This window comes from Bufo bufo, chromosome 2 (assembly GCF_905171765.1).
Source record: "Bufo bufo chromosome 2, aBufBuf1.1, whole genome shotgun sequence".
NCBI lineage: Eukaryota > Metazoa > Chordata > Amphibia > Anura > Bufonidae > Bufo > Bufo bufo.
Window position 1 is genome coordinate 297,715,778 of NC_053390.1, and position 23,790 is coordinate 297,739,567.

Below are 23,790 nucleotides of genomic sequence, written 5' to 3' on the forward strand. Positions count from 1 at the left end.
GTACAGGCCTTACAGGGAGAAACATCCAGAAGGTCAACCATAACCGCCTGGAGAAAAACAGGCACTGCCAAATACCATCCCTACAGTGAAGCATGGTCGTGACAGGATTATGCGTTTTTCTGCAGCTGGGACAGGGAGACTGGTCAGAGTTAAGGGAAAGCTGAATGGAGCAAAGTACAGAGACAGTCTTAATGAAAATCTGATCCCCAGACTGGGCTGAATGTTCACCTTCCAACAAGACAATGACGTTAAGCACACAGCTAAAACAACCCAGGAGTGACTTTGTGAAAGTCCTTGAGTGGCCCAATCAGAGCCCTGACTTGGACCCAATCGAACATCTTTGGAGAGACCTGAAAATGGCTGTCCCCACCCAAGCTTACAAAGCTTGAGAGGACTTGCATAGAAGAATGGCAGAAAATTCCCAAATCCAGGTGTGAAAATGTTGTGGTATCATCCCCAAAAAGACTGAAGGCTGTAATTGTGTCCAAAGGTGCTTCAGCTAGCTACTAAGTAAAGCAGGGGTGGCCAACCGGAGGCTCTCCAGCTGTTGCAAAACTACAACTCCCATCATGCCCGGACAGTCTACAGCTATCAGCCTACAGCAGGGCATGGTGGGAGTTGTAGTTTTACAACAGCTGGAGAGCTGCAGGTTGGCCATGCCTGAAGTAAAGGTTCTTAGTACATGTCAATGCAAGAGTTTAGTTTTTCCTTTTCAATAAATTAGCAAAGATTTTGCAAATTCTGTTTTCACATTGTCATTATGACGTATTAAGTGTAGAATGAAGGGTACAAACTCGAATTGTTTTTTTTATTTTAGCACAAGGCCACATAGGAAAATCTGTGAATAAAGTGCAGAGGCCTGAAGATTTTCCGAATGTACTGTATATAACGATGGGTTATGGTATAAGGCTGTAATGACTTTGGGTCATCCCCTGAGTTTGACAGAAATTGTAATTATTAATTTTTGTAGATTTTGCCTCCAGTTTCACATAGAATATCAGGATATGTAGAATATTTAACAAATTACTATAGATAAGGGCCTAAATCCATAAATAGGAATGGCTTAATATTGTTAGCCCTGTGGCTTTGCTTCCTGAGTATTTTAATATAAATAGCATACTGGAAATGCAGACTATATACTCCAGAAAACATGAGTGCTGATGCTGGATGTTCCCAAACAGTTGTATTACTCCCAGGGATACTCTGTACTCATTCTACTTCATGTAAGGTTGGTTATAGCATTCTATAATTCTTGCACTATATTCTGGCTGAGATGTGTTGAGCCAAGTATCACTGAGATTCATGTGCCACTGGTAAATACATGTGACAGGTCTTGCTGATGTGTTCTAAAAAAAACAAAAAACCCTGATTAGATTCTGAAGATCTATTGGAAAGCACTGCTGAAAGTATGCTAGTCACTTCTATATTCTGTGTCTCTCCATCAAAATGTATTCATGTGTCCCGTCTGTGGTGGTATTCTAACATAGTGCATATTGTCCTTTCCTCTCCACTGTTGGCATTGGCACATATATTCTAGGAGAACAGCCTACTCATGAATTTTTTGGTTTTAACAAAATGCACCAGTAGTCAGGTTCAGATCGGAGCACATATGATTTACAAACAGACACATAATATCGGAATAGAGAAGACCATAAATATATCAAGAAAATGAAACCAGATGACTTACATTCCCGTAAAGGAAAGGCATTAAAATGTTTGCACAGTCGCACATGCCATCTGTAGCTAAATGGTAAAAGAAAGTTACTTAAGGTCACTTTACATGTGGTGATGATAATATGTAGATTGTGGAACATTTGGCCCTACATTTCACATATCACCAGTAAGACCAAATCATAAAGTATGGTAATCGGTGGTTTTCCCTATGTATCCCTGGTTTGTTCTCTTGATTTTCACAACTTTTTTGTGTGTCATTTTTATGCCCTGAAGAAATGATTGAATTGGATCCTTTTTGTAGATCTTTGGTAGCCTGAACCAGCCGACTGTAAAATACATGCCATTTGTTTCCACCATATAAAAAAAGTGTAGAAGACGCTAGTTGAGAAGTCCTTTCAGCAAGATAATATCCAGAAGATCCTAGTTCTTCCATCGACGGTTGGATTTAGATTCATTGACTGTGAAAATGTGTTTTTTCCTAATGGAATGGTTATTTTTGATTTGATGCCATGCTTCAATTCTGATGCCTCTCTGGAAAACTGTGCAGGTCTTGACCTATAAATTCACTTACTGTGATGGAAAGAAAGAAATAGTATAAACAGTGAGGCAGAGAAGCATGTTTTCACTTGTGCATGCAGTATTAAATAACTTAGAATATTAGCTGGGCTGGTGGAAATTTATTGCATGGTTGGAAAAAGAGCTATCATTATATTTCAAATATGTTCTAGTCATCATTTGTCTTTTCTGCTTACAGATGGTACTGGGACCCTAGCACTGGTAGTGAAAAATGGTATGGAATTTAAAGGGAATTATATTACAGTTTTTTTGTAACTTAGAGCAAGTTGGGACTAAGAGGTCAGAAAAACCTTTTAAGTATATATTTTTAATGAATAAAATAAGAAAACTATAACATTTATAACATGTTTCTAATGTTTTTAAATTGTTTATTTTCTCATTTTACTTTCATGACTATGGAGGCAGCCATCTTTTCTGAGCTGTCACTCTGATCTATAAAGGAGCTGTGAAAAATGAAAGATGGAATCAGATTGGTTGCTATGGGCAACTAAGCCAGTTTGATAAATCTCCCCCTTAGTTTCCAGCTGACACATGGAAACCTCAGTCAGAAAATGACTTATTGACTTCTATAGGAAAGGGTTGTGAGCAAGCTCTATGACCTGTCCAGAAGTCTCTGTTCACTATGAGGGAGTAAGAATTGAACTGCCCCCATCACTGATTGTCAGGGGTCTGATCTTGTGTTATTTGAGCCAGTCTTTTAATACGTGTTACTTTCCATTATGATATAATATGTGGTGATAATGAGATGACTGCTGAAAAGAGACCCTCTACAGAACAGAAAATATCAACATTTTGTGAAGTTCACTGTGCAGATTTCACAGAGATTACTCTTAATGAATGTGATTGAAAGTCAATTTATTTTTAGGTTGTTGTACTGTTTGTCATTGACTACTGTTTTTAATTGAAGAAACACATTAGTGTAAGCAGACTTATTTCTCCACAGTATCCAAAATAGCCAAAATCAGAGAAACCAATGTGTAGACAGAACGGTTTCACAGTTTTCGCCGTTCATTAGTGCATAGCAGGACACTGGTTGGATGAGATACTTTAGATCAGGGGCGGACTTGGAGCTTAAAATGGCCCTGGGAAAAAACCTAAAAGAGGCCCCATGTTGTAGGTAGGTCCAAATTGCTAAAAAAAAAACTTCAGAATAGAAGCCCTGTTACAGGGCTCTTTATTGCCTGATAGGTCATATTAAAACAAGCAGTATTGAAATAAAGATATACTTATCAGAATTTGAATGCAAGTTGTGATAAACTGACATTTTATAGAGGGAAATATTACAACAGTAAACTTACCTTCTTCCAGTGTGATTCCCTGGATTGGTATTGGATGGAAAGGGTTTTCAAAAACTTGGCTATGTTCTTTTCTCACCTCTCCACCTCCACTGTTGGCACACTTGGTATATTCTTCCAAATGTTCTTGATAACAGACATCTTTTTCATTTCGGTTGGATGGGATACAAACTGTAGTATCAGAGGTACCCTCATGACCAGGATCTGGAGTACTAGGGATGGTTGGAGAAGGAGAAGAGGAGAAGGTAGCAGGATGTGTTGATGGGCACAAGGTGGTGAGTTGGGAAGAGCTACAGGAAGACATATTATGGTAGTCTGTAGAAAATGTTTGGGACCCACCATTATCTTTACAGGATAAAGATAAACTTGAATTGGAAGTGGAAAAGCCTGTGTGACTCACTGATCCCACTTCATCTATTTTTGATCTTAAAGGGTGAACAGGATTGGTAGAGTGATTTGAAAGCGTGCTTTGAGTAAATTGTTGATTGCTTGTACTTTGCTCTGTTCTGCTTATTTCTGGAGATGCTGTAGACTGTTTAGAGTGCATGGTGTCTAAGCTATTAACCTCACCTAATGTGGTGTATGTAGGAGGAGGGCAGGATGGATAAGGCTCATACCCTGGGCCAAAATGTTGAGTACTATCAAATTCTAAACTTGGCAAAATAGGAGAAGATTGGTAATTTGCATGAGAACCCGTTCCCCTCTCCTCCAGTTTGTTGTTGGTGTTTAAATGTGGATGTAAGGTTCCAAACGTATTTGAGCTAGTGGGATGGGATGAACGTGGCTGTGGGGACCAGGGAACCGGACTAGGTGGTAGTGCTGAGTTAATTGTTTGAAATGGCAGAGTTATAGACATGTCACCACCATTCTCTGGGTAGGATGGTGGACATTTCAATTCAGAAAGGACTGTTGGATTAAAATAGCAACCTAAAAAAGGACTATTGCCTGCACTACAGTCTGAAACTCCTGAAAACATTCTTTCCTGGTGTGGAGAAATATAATAAGGAGACACCTCCATAGGTGCTTCAGATAAATTTGGCGTTACAGGAGACTCAAATGATGTGGATAACTCCATATGACCAGGGTCTAAATTTATGTGAGATGGAGGAGGAAGCGAAGAAGAAGGAAATCTATGTAAGGTCATTTCAGGAAGTGGTTCCTCTTTAAATATGACTGAAAGTGAATGAGTGGATGTAGAAGAAGGTGAGAAAATAGCAGATAGAAAATATTAACATTAAATACTCATGTGCAAAAATTATACCAGCCATATGATATATGCAGCACCCAAAATACTTACTTGGTAGGTAGCGAAAACTCTGCATAGGACTTCTCTTCCTACGCCCATTAGAAATATAGAAGTAGACTTGCAGGGGTCTTGTGATCTCCTTATTGCAGTATTCTGGGACTTGTACAGACAGCAAAGACTGGAAACATTAAAAAGGATACAGTAAATCTATTAAGAATAAACATTTTGTAGGAATTCAAAATCATTCTAAATCACTCTAAAATTTTAAGTCAATGTAGGTGACATATACAGACTCCCATGAGTGTACAGTCGTGGCCAAAAGTTTTGAGAATGACATAAATATTGGAAATTGGAAAAGTTGCTGCTTAAGTTTTTATGATAGCAATTTGCATATACTCCAGAATGTTATGAAGAGTGATCAGATGAATTGCATAGTCCTTCTTTGCCATGAAAATTAACTTAATCCCAAAAAAACCTTTCCACTGCATTTCATTGCTGTCATTAAAGGACCTGCTGAGATCATTTCAGCAATAGTCTTGTTAACTCAGGTGAGAATGTTGACGAGCACAAGGCTGGAGATCATTATGTCAGGCTGATTGGGTTAAAATGGCAGACTTGACATGTTAAAAGGAGGGTGATGCTTGAAATCATTGTTCTTCCATTGTTAATCATGGTGACCTGCAAAGAAACACGTGCAGCCATCATTGCGTTGCATAAAAATGGCTTCACAGGCAAGGATATTGTGGCTACTAAGATTGCACCTCAATCAACAATTTATAGGATCATCAAGAACTTCAAGGAAAGAGGTTCAATTCTTGTTAAGAAGGCTTCAGGGCGTCCAAGAAAGTCCAGCAAGTGCCAGGATCGTCTCCTAAAGAGGATTCAGCTGTGGGATTGGAGTGCCACCAGTGCAGAGCTTGCTCAGGAATGGCAGCAGGCAGGTGTGAGCGCATCTGCACGCACAGTGAGGCGAAGACTTTTGGAAGATGGCCTGGTGTCAAGAAGGGCAGCAAAGAAGCCACTTCTCTAAAAAAAATAAACATCAGGGACAGATTGATCTTCTGCAGAAAGTATGGTGAATGAACTGCTGAGCACTGGGGCAAAGTCATATTCTCCGATGAAGCCTCTTTCCGATTGTTTGGGGCATCTGGAAAAAGGCTTGTCCGGAGAAGAAAAGGTGAGCGCTACCATCAGTCCTGTGTCATGCCAACAGTAAAGCATCCTGAGACCATTCATGTGTGGGGCTGCTTCTCTTCCAAGGGAGTGGGCTCACTCACAATTTTGCCCAAAAACACAGCCATGAATAAAGAATGGTACCAAAACACCCTCCAACAGCAACTTCTTCCAACAATCCAACAACAGTTTGGTGAAGAACAATGCATTTTCCAGCACGATGGAGCACCGTGCCATAAGGCAAAAGTGATAACTAAGTGGCTCGGGGACCAAAACGTTGACATTTTGGGTCCATGGCCTGGAAACTCCCCAGACCTTAATCCCATTAAGAACTTGGTCAATCCTCAAGAGGCGGGTGGACAAACAAACCCACTAATTCTGACAAACTCCAAGAAGTGATTATGAAAGAATGGGTTGCTATCAGTCAGGAATTGGCCCAGAAGTTGATTGAGAGCATGCCCAGTCGAATTGCAGAGGTCCTGAAAAAGAAGGGCCAACACTGCAAATACTGACTCTTTGCATAAATGTCATGTAATTGTCGATAAAAGCCTTTGAAACGTATGAAGTGCGTGTAATTATATTTCACTACATCACAGAAACAACTGAAACAAAGATCTAAAAGCAGTTTAGCAGCAAACTTTGTGAAAACTAATATTTGTGTCATTCTCAAAACTTTTGGCCACGACTGTACATGCAGCAGTGGACTGATGGCTACCCCAAAGCATATTTATAGTGGTAGACTCTAGATTGTGCTAGTTTGAAGCTTCTTTTTTATTTTATTTACATAACTCTTTAGTGCCAGGAGGTGGCAGCAAAAGATCTAGATATGTTTCCTATACCATCAGCTGAAATCATTGGTGTTAGATTTCTCTTGCTCAGGGATGAACAGACAACAAGATGCCAGGAAAACTTTCCAGGCAACACACATGTTCTACATTCTTACTAACAGATTTAAAACCAGTCAGTACTTTTTTATTACCATGTTTTATCTGTGTCCATATGCCTGTCTACAAGACTGCTAACACTAGAAATAATATAGAGAGTGGTCGGACTAGAAAAATGTATCTTAAAAACATGAGCAAAAATTGCTTAAAGGGAGTCTGTCACCTCCATATGGCCATATACAGTGCTTACATTGTCCTTTAGCACACCTATACATGAATGTAATGGTACCTTTGTCTTTTTCTTTACACTTGCAGAAGCTGGAAAAACAAAGTTCAATTCATATGCAAATGAGCACTCGCAAGTGCCCGCCCTCCTATTCCCTTGCGTCATCCTTCGATCTGGCCAAGATCCCGCACCTGCGCACTGCCTCGCCTGGCCGAGGCATGCACACTGCGATGCCCATTGTTGGCACGGCATTGCTTTAACTACTGCGCAGTAAAGTGCACAGGCGCGCGATCTCGGCTGGACCGAAGGATGATGCAAGGGAATAGGAGGGCGAGCATAGGCAGAGGCTGGGACAGGGAAACAATGGGCTTCAACACAGAGAACGCCGCCCCTGGGCACTTGCGAGTGGTCATTTACATATGAATTAAACTTCGTTTTTCCAGCTTCTGCAAGTCTAAAGAAACTAACAAAGGTACCATTACATTCACGTATAGGTGTGCTATAGGACAATGTAAGCACTGTATATGGCCATATGGTAGTGACAGACTCCCTTTAAGAGAGATACTTCTCGGTTTTAAAGAGGGTTATGCAAAGTTTTCAATAGGGGGTAACTAACTGATCAGTAGGGGTCCTGTTCCCCAGGCCTGATGGAGCAGCAGATCAAGCTTGCGCCCTGGCGCTCCATTCATTCTGTATGGTAATCAGGGAGCCGTCAGTGATGTCATTTCAGTGATGTAATTGCGCTTGCTACACTGAGCGGGAGAGGGAGCACAGGCTGGAGATGATGTTCTTCTTTTATTGGGGGAATAGGGCAAGATGAGTATTACTTTTTTATTTTATTTAAACTACAAGAACAGTGCAGCGTCCTGCTCCAGATTTGCAGTACACTGCAAAGTACAAACGAATGTATTTTAGTGTAAAACATGTATTTATACAGTACAGACCAAAAGTTTGGACACACCTTCTCATTCAAAGAGTTTTCTTTATTTTCATGGCTATGAAGGCATCAAAACTATGAATTAACACATGTGGGATTATATACATAACAAACAAGTGTGAAACAACTGAAAATATGTCATATTCTAGGTTCTTCAAAGTAGCCACCTTTTGCTTTGATTACTCTTGGCATTCTCTTGATGAGCTTCAAGAGGTAGTCCCCTGAAATGGTTTTCACTTCACAGGTGTGCCCTGTCAGGTTTAATAAGTGGGATTTCTTGCCTTATAAATGGGGTTGGGACCATCAGTTGCGTTGAGGAGAAGTCAGGTGGATACACAGCTGATAGTCCTACTGAATAGACTGTTAGAATTTGTATTATGGCAAGAAAAAAGCAGCTAAGTAAAGAAAAACGAGTGGCCATCATTACTTTAAGAAATGAAGGTCAGTCAGTCGAAAAAACGTTGAAAGTAAGGGCTATTTGACCATGAAGGAGAGTGATGGGGTGCTGCACCAGATGACCTGGCCTCCACAGTCACCGGACCTGAACCCAATCAAGATGGTTTGGGGTGAGCTGGACCGCAGAGTGAAGGCAAAAGGGCCAACAAGTGCTAAGCATCTCTGGGAACTCCTTCAAGACTGTTGGAAGACCATTACAGGGGACTACCTCTTGAAGCTCATCAAGAGAATGCCAAGAGTGTGCAAAGCAGTAATCAAAGCAAAAGGTGGCTACTTTGAAGAACCTAGAATATGACATATTTTCAGTTGTTTCACACTTGTTTGTTATGTATATAATTCCACATGTGTTAATTCATAGTTTTGATGCCTACATAGTCATGAAAATAAAGAAAACTCTTTGAATGAAGTGTGTCCAAACTTTTGGTCTGTACTGTACATGTAGAAAAATCACTGAAAAACAAAGATAAAAACATCCTGCACGATATGATAGAAAAATGTGCGGATGTCCCTGGCCACATTCATGAAAAAAATTACAGAAAAAAGTTAATAATGCACTTAATAATATAGATGCAAGCATTATATATGGACCAAGCCCTCACTCTGATGTAATAAAATCTGAGACACTTAGCCAACATATTTTGATCAAAACACATCTGTGCCCGCCTATCAAGCGCCAAGGTGGTCTCAGGTCTGCGCTAGTGAACATAGACGCCCAATGGCTTAGGTAGGTTTAGTGTAGGACCCGCCTGACCTGAGACCACCTTGGCGCTTGGTAGGCGGGCATCTATATTATTAAGTGCATTATTATCTTTTTTCTGTAATTTTTTTTATTTATGCATGTAGCATGCATATGATATTTAACCCCTTAGGGACACATGACGTACCGGTACGGCATGTTTCCCGAGTCCTTAAGGACACATGACGTACCGGTACATCATTTGTTGTTCCGATCACTGCCGCCCGGCGGGCGGTGATCGGAACAAGGTGCCTGCTCAAATCATTGAGCAGGCACCTCGGCTAAATGCGCGGGGGGGGTCCTGCGGTTTGCGGCTTTTACCTGGTGCGGCGGTGGTGCCATCGGGTCCCCATGGGGCTGTGGGGGGGACCCGATGGCATGGAAGGCAGCGCGATGCCTTCCTGAGGCATCTGCGCTGCCTTCCGGTGAAGAGCCTGTGAGATCCAGCCCCCTGGATCTCACAGGCCCCGGAAGCTGTATGAGTAATATACACAGTATTACTCATACAGCCAATGCATTCCAATACTGAAGTATTGGAATGCATTGTAAAGGAATATACCCCCAAAAGTTCAAGTCCCAAAGTCGGACAAAAAATAAAGTGAAAAAAAAAAGTTGAAAAAATAAAGTTTTCACCCCCAAAAATTCTAAGTTTCAAATAAAGATAAACAAAAACGTCAGTTTCCCCAAATAAAGTTTCAAAAAATTGGTAAAAAAAAAAAAAAAGGTATACATATTAGGTATCGCCGCGTCCGTATCGACCGGCTCTATAAACATATATCACATGACCTAACCCCTCAGATGAACACCGTAAAAAATAAAAAATAAAAACTGTGCTAAATAAACCATTTTTTTGCCACCTTACATCACAAAAAGTACAACAGCAAGCGATCAAAAAGGCGTTTGCCCACCAAAATAGTACCAATCTAACCATCACCTCATTCCGCAAAAAATGAGCCCCTACCTGAGACAATCGCCCAAAAAATAAAAAAAACTATGGCTCAGAATATGGAGACACTAAAACATCATTTTTTTTTTGAAAAAAGCTGTTATTGTGTAAAACTTACATAAATAAAATAAAAGTATACATATTTAGTATCGCCGCGTTCGTATCGAGTGGCTCTATAAAAATATCACATGACCTAACCTCTCAGATGAACACCGTAAAAAATAAAAAATAAAAACTGTGCTGAATAAAAAAAAATTGTCACCTTACATCACAAAAAGTGTAATAGCAAGCGATCAAAAAGTCATATGCACCCCAAAATAGTGCCAATCAAACCGTCATCTCATCCTGCAAAAAATCATACCCTACCCAAGGTAATCGCCCATAAACTGAAAATATTATGGCTCTCAGACTATGGAAACATTAAAACATGATTTTTTTTGCTTCAAAAATGAAATCATTGTGTAAAACTTACATAAATAAAAAAAATGTATACATATTAGGTATCGCCGCATCCGTGACAACCTGGTCTATAAAAATATCACATGATCTAACCTGTCAGATGAATGTTGTAAATAACAAAAAATAAAAACGGTGCCAAAATAGCTATTTCTTGTTATCTAGATAGATGCCTCCCTGCGCCACTTTTCCCTATGATAGGCTACAGGCTCTAGGCCTGAAGCCTATCAGAGCCGGGCAAAGGCGGCGTGATGACATAATCATCATTGCACCCACTGACCTGGCAGCATACATCTCAGGGAAACAGGTCAGAAGAGGCCTGCACTGCATCCCTGACTGCTGCATTGAGGTAAGTATTTGAGTGTATCGTTTTTTATTTGGCGCCATTCTGTTGGGCCACCAGAGAAGGGGGGGTGGTTGTGGTGGTGAGCACTATGGGGGCATATACTGGGAGCACTAAATAGGGGCATTTGGTACTGCCACACTTAAGGGGCATGTTCTTGTACTGTATGGGGGATTCTATGGGGACATTGGATGTCCTGGGGGCACTAAGAGGGAGCATTTTTTTGTACTGGCACACATTTTAAGGTGGCATTTTTTGCACTAACATGCATTATAAGGGGACATTTTTTGCACTGGCATATATTATAAGGGAATATTTTTGGTGCTTGTGCAAATTAAAAGGGAATCTTTTTTGTACTGCGGCATACTATAAAGGGGTATTTTTTGTGCTAGTGCACGTTATAGGGGGCTATTTTTTTTATACCGGTGCACTTTGTAAGGCGGTATTTTTAGCACTGGTGCAAATTATAAGGGATATTTTTTGTACTGGCACACACTGTAAAGGGGTATTTTTGGCACACATAAGGAGGTATTTTTGTACTGGCACACATTAGGGGGATTTTCTACTGGCATAGGTTATAAGGAGAATTATTACTAATAGGTGACTATGGGAAACATGATTAATAGTATGGGCAGTATGGGCACTGTTACTGTGGGGCACCCTGTCACAGTATCAGCGTAGCCCAATAATTTTTAGGGGACATTATGTTGTACATTATTTGCTGGGTGCAGTTATTCTTTCAGGCACTGTGTGCCAATAATTATTTTCAGGGGGGCTGTTTCTGCAGTATAGTATTGGGGAGCACAGTGTGCAGTGGGAGTGGCAAGATGGGATGATGAGAAGGTGGAGAAAGATGTCTGTTTGTCAAACTCTTCAGAGACAAGAGAAGGCTGAAAGAAATCATGGCCTTCAGGTTTGAATAGAGAAGATGAGGAAAGAGAATGTCTACATCAGAGGAGACATCACTGGATGTAAGAGGTATGTGGAGTTGTATTTTCCTGTATGTTTTGCAGCGCTGTAGGTAATGATTTCCAAGTATGTCTTTACCAGTTTGTCTGGAGGGAAGGGGTTAGATTGAGAATTTGGCATGGGGGTGCCGTTAAATTTTTTGCCTCAGGCAGCATGAAGGCTATGTGCTTCCCTGTCCCCTGGCCACAAAGTACTGAGTCCATATTTTTTTGGACTATATAGGATGCTCTTAGGGTTTAGACAATAAAACAATTGTAAAAATGATTTCATATTAGTTCAGCATAAATAATATACTACTTTTATTTTATGAGTTATTCTGATTATGCTAATTTTTCTTTTTGAATAATTACAATATCCTCTCCAATGTGATCAACTGAAAATACTTATGGGTGACATACTTACATATAATTGTAATATTAAAACATAGCTTTTAATAATACTTAATAATATTAGAGGATAACAAAAACACTAAAAAATAAACTGGTTCCCAAAAATGTAAAAAAAAAAAGATTTTTTTTTTTTTCAAAGAGGGAGGTACACAGCAGCACCAAGGTGCACTGCAGCACCTAATCAGAAAAGCTACATTTTAATATTACAATTATACATAAAGTATTTACTTTTGCATCACCTCATTCAAAGAGCCATAACTTCTTTATGTTTCCACTAACATAGCTGAGTGAGGGCTTGTTCTTTGTGGGATGAATTAACGTTTTCTCATTTTGGAATAAATACAACTCATTGGGGTCATTTATCAAACTGGTGTAAAGTAGAACTAGCTTAGTTGCCCATAGCAACCAATCACATTCTACCTTTCATTTTCCAAAGGAGCTGTGAAAAATGAAAGATGGAATCTGATTGGTTGCTATGGGAAACTAAGCCAGTTCTACTTAACACCAAATTGATATATCTCCACTGTTGATTTTCTTTCTTTATAGCTAATCTTTATAACTGGTTGAAAACAATCATTTATGGGGACAATCTGAGAGATAATGTATTTTCTGACCATCAGAAATATTTTCCATCTGCCAGAAATGTATTTCTACCTCTCTGGTAATAATGGTAATCACTATTACTGCAGAGTACAGCAGGTACAGGTGGAGAAGTGGTCTGCATACTCTTACACGAAAGATCAGGAATAGACAGGATAGAGACAGTGTAATATGTATACTTTATTGATGTGTATATTTGTGGTGCAAAGGTTTGGTGCAACTTATTTGCTGCCGTTATCTGGACGGTGGTAAATGCCTTGGTCAAGTCATTAATAAACAGCCTAATTAGGCCTCATGTACACAATTGTAATTTGTATCCATGTCCGATCTGCATTTTTAGCAGATTGCACGTGACCTATTCATTTCGATTTGTCCTAAAATAAAAAAACGGCTGCTTCAACCTGCCCTGTCTCAGGCTATATAAAGATGTTGCCTTCTTTAAAGCTAAGAATCTGGAGACAGAGCCTTTAGAAATGGGTAAGGATTGAGATTTGTAGGCCATTAGTAGCTGCGGAGCTCCCTGACTTCTGGGAATTTGTGTAGGAATTAGCTTTTTTCAAAACCTGATGGTGGTTTCACACTAGGGTTGTTTCGGGTATCGAATTTTCGATACCCAATCGATACTTTTGCCTGGTATCGACCACGATACCAGGATTTGCCTTTTTTTTCAATACTAGGCTTCGCTATTGCGCAGTCTAGTATCAGAGAACAATGAGCGTGCTGCTCTCAGCATGCTCCGTGTTCTCCTCAGCAGCACAGGGGAGAAGGAAGCAGTCTCTCCCTCCCCCCTGTGCCACTGCCACCAATAAGGAGAGAGAGGCGGGCGTACTGCGCCACCAATGAAAGTAAGTTTAAAGAGGACCTTTCATCTGGCAAAAAATTATGAACTAAGAATCATAATATGTACAGCGGCGCCCAGGGATCTCACTGCACTTACTATTATCCCTGGGCGCCGCTCCGTTCTCCCGCTATGTCCTCCGGTATCTTCAGGGACTTGGTTTATACTGGGCGGAGACTGCCCTTGTTCTCCTGGGCATCTCCTTCTCCTGGGAGAAGCAGACGCCCAGGAAAACAAGTGCAGTCTCCGCCCAGTATAACCAAGTCCCTGAAGATACCGGAGGACATAGTGAGAGAACGGGCAGCGCCCAGGGATAATAGTAAGTGCAGTGAGATCCCTGGGCGCTGCTGTACATATCATGATACAAATCCTGGAGGCGGGTGCTGGCAGGGAGCTGCGATTAGCGGCAGTTAACCGCTAAGGTGCCGCACCCTCCTCCTGTATTAAATGTGAATTTAATTATCATTGGTGGCGCAGTGTGCACCCTCTCCTCAACCCCCCCAATATTAAAATCATTGGTGGCGCAGTGCACCCCCAACCCCCCTAGTATTAAAATCATTGGTGGCAGTGGCCACAGGGTCCCCTTCCCCTTGTAAAATATATAAAACAATAAATAAACATAATACATATCGCCACGTCTGAAAAGTCCAAACTATTAAAATATTTTTAAAAATTCCTATGCGGTAAGCTCCGTAACAGAAAAAATAAATAAATAAAAACTGCGCGATTCGCCATTTTTTTTAATTCACCTTGTCCCCCCAAAAAATAGGATCGGACTGTTCTATTATGGGCCGGATGTTCCATAAAATGTGAAATGCACACAGCTTTTTTTGGTGTTTTATTTTTTTCGCGTGGTATCGAGTATCGCAATAGGTGAATATAAAATACAAGCAGTATGCTTTTTGTGTCATTTTTGCACGTATTAGGTGCAGTTTTTTTTTTTGGTCCATGCAACTTTTTCTTAAAACACAGGCATTTTTTTCATGCTTTATTCTATAGACTTCTCTATAGAAAAAAAAAGACATGAAAAAATGCACGTCAATAAAGTTTGAATAAAAAATGCTACCCATGATGTATTTTACAAGCAAAAAAAAACACAAATATGTATGTGTTAAGGTAGCCTAATAAGCAAGAAATACTGTAAATCTAGAATCTCTTCCAACATATAAAATAAGATTTTACCTCATTGCTCTTTAGTCTGTTTACTTTTGCTTCCTCTTCCCATTGAAGTTTTCCATCTAATAGCAGCAAGGAAGAAAGGGATAATGTCACTCCAGTAAAACTGCTCATTGTAAACACAAATGGATCCAAGTGCACTACGTATGCCTTCTCGCATCCTGATAATGTGTTTGCTATAAGGATGGATTTGTTCAAACTAAATTTAAAGTGGTTTTCCAAGAGAACAAATATGTCCAATGTGTTTCTAATGTAAAATGAATGCACTTATTGATATATTTTATTGCTAAACTTCCACTCTCAGCCCCGGTCCCAGGTCCTAACAGCTCCACTTCTTGCTTGTGCTCTGCACAGGAGAGTTTCCTATGTCGGCACGTAACCTGTCCTGTATGTGAAGGAGTTGTTGCTCTAACCCAGTGCTTCTCAATTATTTTCTGTCATGCCCCCCCTAGGAAGAAGAAAACATTTCGCGCCCCCCACGCGACTGTAAATAGTATAATTTGTCTATAAAATTGTTATAAGTACACCTCTGCATAACACTGTATCCTTATTAACGTATAAGAGAATAAAAAAAGAAAGAAATGTGGATCGGACACACACTTATGGGGGGATCTGTGGATGACGGACACTTATGGGGGGATCTGTGGATGACGGACACTTATGGTGGGATCTGTGGATGACGGACACTTATGGGGGGGATCTGTGGCTGGCACTGTTACAGGGGGATCTGTGGCTGGCACTGTTATATATGTGCCATCCACAGACCCCCCACCCCATAACAGTGCCATCCACAGTGCCCCCCCCCAGCCCATAACAGTGCCATCCACAGACCCCCACCCCTTAACTGTGCCATCCACAGATTCCGTGTGCCCGCCGCCGCCATTTAAAGTTATTAAACATGCCCCCCTCACTCCTAATAGTACCGTATATCCGAATTTCTTCTGTATAATGCCGGCAGGCGGGCCGGGCGGCCGGCGCGTCCTTTAGTGATGTCACTTGTCTGCGCCGCCTGCTTCATTCATAAAGCAGGCGGCGCAGGCACGTGACATCACTGAGGGACGCGCCGGCCGGCCGCCCGGCCTGCCTGCCGGCATTATACAGAAGAAATTCGGATATACGGTACTATTAGGAGTGAGGGGGGCATGTTTAATAACTTTTAATTCAATAATACATTTTATATTAGCATACCGGAGGGAGCGGTGGGGCTATAGTACAGTGACCGCACCGCCCCACTGCTATTGCCGGCCCCCAGCTCCTCCTCCCAGTCCCTCCCCCGGCCCCTGCTCCGTACATCGCGTCCAGCACCTGCACCGGCCTCTGATCAGACGGGAGATGAGCGCTTCCACAATGGAAGCGCTCATCTCCCTGCCGCATATTACACTGCGAGCTGTCGGCCGCCCCGCGCCCCTGTTGCTATGGCGCCCTGTGCGGCCGCACAGCCCGCACACCCCAAAGGCCGGCCCTGAGCGAGCCCCCCTTTACGGAGCCTGGCGCCCCACTATTTGAGAAGCACTGCTCTAACCCCAAATTCAGGCCAAATTGGCAAATAATCACCACAGACCTGGCTGTTCGAAACCCTGGTAGATAGTAGCTGATCTGCAGGCAACTATACGTTATGGGTGACCATGTAGTAGATTGTCTTGCTGAGTAGTTCAGAGCAGGAACCAGTCTTTGCAGTGAGTCTGTATCCCCAAAGCCATAGGATTCTTACATACCTAACAACATTAAAGTCTGCAGCTATTAACAGTAGGTAATTGCTTTTTGTGGCTGCAGTAGGCAAGAGCAAGAACCCTATAGATTCCCTATAGAGAATACATTTATTGAGCTTACTGATGTTCAAGAGGCAAGCAAATATATGTTTGGGACCCTTAGGCAGTCAATTGGTTATTGGTCCAACCCCTTCAGCAGAATGAAAGAGGTATTTATATGGTAGTAAATGTGACTGTGCCAGCTCCACCCAAGCGGATAGGCTGAATTGCATGTATGAACACACCAAGGTATCTGGTTAAACTCTGAATACGCTGGGGTGCTTAAGAGAATGCCAAGGTCCATTCACTCTGCTGATTGGTTGCAGTCCCAAACTACAGTTAAATGTTATATCATTTAAAGGTTATCTACACCTTTAGGGCAATTTTTTAAATGATTGCATTGTACTCATTTTGAGATAAAAATCATTTTTAAAATTGGTCTTTAGTACAAATATGGAACCCTTTTTTGTGTACAGGACTGAGATGCTCTAAATAGAGGGATCTGCATTTTCTCTCTGCTCCGTCAGCCAGCTAATCTGACAGGCTTCTTATCTCTGTTCTCTGACATTATAAACACTCATTATAGCTTAGTTCTTATCTTATGGATAAGAATGTGGCTTAAATAAGTGTTTATGACCTCTTAGTAGTTTAGAGATAAGAACTATTAGATGATCGGCACAAAGTGAAAGTAAAAAGTATGATTTACACAGCTAGACAGTTTTTGGCAGAAGGGCTCAATATTTTTAATAAAGAACAATTGAAAAAATTATTTTCAGCCCCAAATGAGTAAAATGCAATCATATAAAATTTGCCTCCGAAGGTGTACATAGCCTTAACTAAGTAATTGTATTGCCCATAAAACAACAATTATCTTTTTTCATAACCCAGTGTTGTGCCATTCCTCTGTTATGCCTCTTAGAATAAATTGACAACTGGAAGTTACCATTCTCCTTGTCCAAGGGGTGTGCACATGCACAGTCTGCCACTGCATGGACAGTGTTAGAATGCAGTGATACACACCCAGCTCAGTTGTCAATGTGCTCATAAATTTCTAGAAGGAACAATACTCCCCCAGAAGAAGCCATGACAAAACATGCATTGGGGCACAACCTCTTCCCTGGTTAGTATCTATGGTATCAATGATATTTTTACATTATTGTAATCATTACCACTGTATGTTATATTGTTACCAGTGCAGTAGGGTTATACATATTGACTGAGCCATTATATGGGATGGACTATCTGACCAGTAGATAAGCTAGCTTGAGAGTGCTATAATTGTCATATGGTTTAAATTCATATAGTTTCCTTAGTGTGCGCAAGTGTGTGTGTGTGGAGTTGATGACAGAACAGGAAGAGTACACACAGCCAAGTACCCGACAGCATTTATTATTCCTATGCCAAGTGCGCACACAGTGATGTCACAGCACAGAACACTATAGGCCACATGTCACTCATTTTTATATGGATGCTAAAGTGGCGGAATACATCCAGTGATGTACAGAATCAGAGCATACCTTCCAATTTTTGGGGGCTAAAAAGGGACCGATAATGTTCATTGCCTGATCCTTTTTTTTTTAACTTGATGCATACAGTTTTTCATTTACTTATTGAATTTGAGTAGTTATTGTTAATCTGAATATAGACATGAGAGTCCAGGCTGACAGTTTCTGGAGCAATATAATACATTTATGAAAGTAAATCTATGGATCAGTTTAAAAAGAGTTGGAAAGAGAGGCAGGGGGATTTAAGCAAAATTAGAGACTGTTCTTCAAAAAAGAGGGATGGCATACAATTGTAATTGTACTTTTAGCAGTCTTTAGTGAAGTACAGCAAGTCACACATTGAAGAAAGGGACCTTTTATCAGACAGTCTACACTAGGTATTAATTACTGTATATCTGACTTTGTACAGAAGCATAAGCTATGGCTAATTTCTATATCTCTGTTCCGCCCCCAGCTCCTGTTGTAGATAACTGCACTGACATTACAAATTGGTTGTGCCTCCTGAATCTATGGAATTGGAAATATAGATATGGACATTTTTTACATTTCGGCAATATCAGACATTTGATAAAATTATAAAAAGTCTCCAGTTTAGTCATGCTCATGCCCTTTTATATTGTTTGTTTGTTACACTTACTGTCTTTTATATATATTTTTATTTAATATTTGGTTACATTTTTATACTTTCATTTCTATATATTTTCTCTACTTCTTTAATGGTATCACATTAAATCTTGTATACAATATTTCATCATATACAGTACTTATGTTCACTTATTAAAGGGGTATTCCTATCTTAGACATTGATAGCATATCGCTAGGGTATGCCATCATTGCCAGATATGGGCCCTATCTCCAGAACATGGCCCCCCCTCCCAAGTGAAGGACAACACACTGTGCATGCGTGGTGTGCTCTCCATTCACCACTATAGGACTGCTGGTAATAGCCGAGCCAGTGCTCATCTACTTTTGGAACTCCAATAGTCATTCATGCACGGTGGCTCAGAGGTGGGACCTTCACCTTTCAGACATTGATGGCATGTCCTAGCGTATGCCACCAGTCTTTGAGATGGGAATACCCCTTTAAAAGACAAATATGTAGTTTGCATCTCACCTGGACCTTTCTCTATGAAGACAACTTTTGAGTCAGAAAGGAAATTGGAACCACATAGTAGCAATTCTTCACGGCCATTGACTGAGCATGCGCTGAGACTATAGTTATCCACTTGAGGGAGCTCTTGAGCAGAACGTTGAGCTGTGGTGAATAGAGGAAATTTAATTGTTAAAGTCTAAGCATTTACCTATTTTCCATAGTTTCTGACTTAAGTAATTTCTTTCCATTCTCTTTTACTAGTAGTTCTTGGAAATCACTTCTGTGATAGCAGGGTTTATTAACTTAATTTGTCATATACATTATATACTCTTACCGCTGAATGCCTTGAATAGTAATCTAGAAAATCTGGCCTACAGTATTTCTCTGCATGCAAAGACAAAATATTCACAAAAGTTTCAATTCAATTTGAATAGCTATTAGAGCGACTAACCTTAAATAACTTTAGAGTAAAACATGTGATGCTTTTCATTCTTAACCGGTTTCTCAAGTCATTTAGGCACTTGAGCCTGTATATGGAGACTGGATGGACCCGCACTGACTCTATAGTGCCCATGGAGCATACCTCTGTAATATGGCATCCCTTGGAGGACACCATGTTTTTTTTTTCTCAATGATTCCATATGAGAGAAGAATCTCTGTATTCCTCCATATAAAGTCTCATATGGGTACAGTCCATAACAGCCCTTAAAATATCTCACAGATCAATAAAATATATATCAGTATTTATGCATTTATTAGGAAACAGATGAAAACAGAGGAATTTTGTAACACCAGTAGACCTGAGAAGGGCATTGTTGTGGGTTTGCTTAATGGCCAATTACCTGTATCCCAATTTTAAAAAAAAAGCACTCACCCGTACGTGGTTCCACCATGCTCTCTCTGCTGCCCTGTTCTTGGATGATTCCGGTCCCTGCAGGACCAGGAAGTGGCTTGGCCCCATGTCTTCTGCAGCCAATTATTGCCTCTGCAGTCACCTGTGCTTGAACGACACATAACTTCCCTGTCACAAGCAGTGACGTTCCATTCAAGCACATATGACTGCTGAGGCCTGTGATTGGGACTAACACAGTCTTGCAGAAAAATGAAGCACCCGGGAATGGGCCAGAGGTACAGGTGTGGCTGGACTGTGGACAGGTGAGTGTGAATGGGCACATGTTGAGACCATTGAGTTGACGGTTCCTAGGATGGGCAACCGCTTTAAAGAGGACCTTTCTCCACTCCTGACATTCCTGTTTTATTATTTCCATGCATTCACCACGTACTAACAATTCTGGAGCATCTATTCTTATGTCTGTATGTTGTGCCATTCCTTTCTTATTTCTACTAGAAGTTATGGATGAATTGCTATTAGCCTTCAGTAAGGGTACAGAGGGGAGGTAACCAGTTGGGGGTGTACCTGCACAGTCTGAAAATGGCAGCACTGATTGGATAGAGTCAGACTGTGCAGGTACACCCCCCAACTGGTTACCTCCCCTCTGTACCCTTACTGAAGGCTAATAGCAAATTATCCATAACTTCTAGTACAAATAATAAAGGAATGGCACAACATAGAGCCATAAGAATAGATGCTCCAGAATTGTTAGTATGTGCGGAATGCATAAAAACTATTAAAATAGGCATGTCAGTGGTGAAAGGTCTAGACATACCTAAAAGAAATGTTTCTGAAAATACAGATGGCTGACATAATTCACAATGTTGTGGCTGTGTGTAGACTTTTCATAGTACCTTTAATTGATTTTAACTATGGAGTGATCGCTGCAGGCATAATATTGCATATAAAACAATTTACTGCTTTGGACTACAGCTGTAGCACAATAGTAAAAATCAAACAAAAGTGCTACGAAAAGTGTAGGTGTAACCCCAGCCTCTTATAAGGTTTACATGTTGCTTTTGTTTTGCTTTTTGAAAACGCATTACCACTTAAGGACCCGTGACGTACCTGTTCGTCATAACTGGACGTGACTTAAGGACCAGTGACGTACATGTACGTCACGAGGTCCGCGGGGCTCTGTGGAAGGATCGGGGGGGGAATCGCGGCACTATGCCTGCTCTTAACAGCAGGCAGACATGCCAGGTAAGGGCAGCATGGTGCTGAACCACCCCCCTGCAGCTCCGATTGCTGCTATTGGTCAAGTCAGCACCTGTCCCCTCTTAGGTCAGGTAGGGGACACCAGTGTTTAGGGTCCCCTGCCAGCTCTGCCATTGGCTGGAACAACGCTCCAGCCAATGGCAGCGCTATAGCTGCACAGGAAGAGGCAGAACTTTCCTGCATGCAGCCATTTTAGTTGGTGACTGCATGCACAGAGGTTCTGTGCTTCTCTGTGCTGCTTGTTGACTTGCTGGAACTTGTGGTGCACACCAGAGTGATTTAACCCCTTTCCTCTGAAAAGAAGAAAGAAGAAAAAGAAGAAGTAAGAAGAACAACATCTGGAATAGCTGCACAGATTTTTTATTTCATTTGCAGCTGTTCCAGATCCCTAAACCACCCTTCGTCCCTGTCCATCCCCCCGTCCTTTTTTTACGGACACCATTTGGTCCGTGCACTTTTTTTGGTCTTAATTTTATTTTAATTTTTTCCTGCTCTGCACCACTTTTTCTGCGTGCGAGCTGTGACCGCCAAGTGCTGTTCAGTGCGTACCTACCTGATCAGCACCTGGGGATTATTTGTGCATAATTTTTTGCCAATTTTTCTTTTTTTTTTGTTAAAAAAGAACTGGTAGTTAGGGATTTATATACTGATCGGTACTGTGCTTAGTAGCATCTGCACATTTTTTATTTTTATATTTTTTTACATTTTTTATTTTTATTTTTGCACGAACGCACCATCTGCGTGCATTTTGCAACCACTGAGCACCAATCAGTAGCGTCCATTACTGATTGCGTCTGCTCAGTTTGCACTGCAAGTTTTTTTCTCTACTCCTTTTCTCTATATTTCAATTTTTTTACAAGCCCCTTCACGTGTGAAAACACTACATACACACCCCACACTAAATAAAGGTTTACACATTTCACACGTCACACTCCAATAAAATAAAAATGTCCCGTTCATCCCAATGAGTTTACTCAGCTGAAGAGGCATACGCCATCCTTGCCTCTGATACTGAGTCTGCCAGTGAGGGAGAAGAGGATGCCACTTTCCTCTACTCCTCTACCCAGTCATCATCATCATCATTCGCTGATGAGGGACCCACTAGAAGACGCCCCAGGGTAGCAGAGGAGGTAGCCCTCCAGAGTGACCCCATATGGACACCACCCGCTAACGAATATCAGCCCAAAATTCCTGAGTTTGAGGGCAACTCTGGAATACAGATAGACTGTGCGGGCTTCACTGAGCTAGATTTTTTCTAAATCTTTTTCTCTGAAGATTTTGTAAATTTAATGGTGGCCCAAACCAATTTATACGCCCAACAATTTATTTCCCAGAACCCTAATTCACCATACGCTAGACCCCTAGGTTGGACCCCAGTAGATGCAGCAGAGATGATAACGTTTGGGGGGAATTGTGCTGCATATGGGCGTAGTAAAAAAAAACTAACGTTAGGCAATATTGGAGTTTGGACATTTTCTACCAGACTCCAATTTACAGTCAGAATATGACCGGAGAAAAATGTCAGTGTAGATGAGTCCCTATTACTGTTCAAAGGGAGGATTAGATTCTGCCAGTACCTGCCTAACAAATGGGCAAGATATGGCATAAAAATATACAAACTCTGTGAGAGTAGCTCCGGGTACACCCACAAGATCAACGTTTATGAAGGGAAGGATTCCAGGATAGAACCCCCAGAATGCCCCCCCATCCTAGGAGTTAGTGGGAAGATTGTGTGGGACTTACTGCACCCATTGCTGGATAAGGGTTACCACCTCTATGTGGATAACTATTATACCACCATACCCCTATTCAGGCCCCTAACTGCCAGAAGTACTGTGGCTTGCGGCACAGTGCGCAAAAATCAGAGCGGCCTCCCTAGATCCCTGGTTTGGCAACAACTGAGAATGGGTGAAAGTAGGGCTCTCCACAATGAGAACATGCTGGTGGTTAAGTACAAGGACACAAAGGAAGTCCTAGTACTGACCACCATTCACACTAATGCCAGCTCCCCTGCCTCTGTACGAGGTACCACTTCCACTGTCCCCAAACCAGTTTGCATCCTTGATTACAGCAGGCACATGGGAGGGGTTGATCTTGCAGATCAACTTATGAAGCCCTACAGTGCCACACGAAAAACTAAAGTGTGGTACAAAAAGCTGGCCATACACATTGTACAGATGGCAATGTGCAATGCGTACATCCTATTTCAATCTTCAGGCCACAGATGAACTTTCCTTCAGTTCCAAGAGGTGGTAATCAAGGCCCTATTTTTTTTAAACCCAGGCCAGGGAGGGTCCCAGTACTTCAGGAAGTTGTGGTGCCCGTGTCATACCAGGGCAACATTTTCCAGGTTAAGTCCCCCCGACAGCAAGGAAGGAAAGGACCCAAAAAAGATGCAGGGTGTGCTTCAAAAG

General features: G+C 41.3%; 1 protein-coding gene across 2 annotated transcripts in view; it reads right to left on the bottom strand.

Moving 5' to 3' along the window:
- Positions 1-671: 671 nt before the first annotated feature.
- Positions 672-23,790, bottom strand: part of NFATC4 (nuclear factor of activated T cells 4) — an 85,453-nt gene continuing 62,334 nt past the window's right edge. For both annotated transcript variants that reach the window (XM_040416794.1, XM_040416793.1), the window contains exons 6-10: positions 19,288-19,428; positions 14,927-14,982; positions 4,843-4,969; positions 3,549-4,718; positions 672-2,244 (exon numbers count right to left, since the gene is read on the bottom strand). In XM_040416794.1, the coding sequence (XP_040272728.1) occupies positions 2,189-2,244; positions 3,549-4,718; positions 4,843-4,969; positions 14,927-14,982; positions 19,288-19,428 (1,550 nt within the window). In that variant the 3' untranslated portion in view covers positions 672-2,188. The remainder of the gene's footprint in view (positions 2,245-3,548; positions 4,719-4,842; positions 4,970-14,926; positions 14,983-19,287; positions 19,429-23,790) is intronic.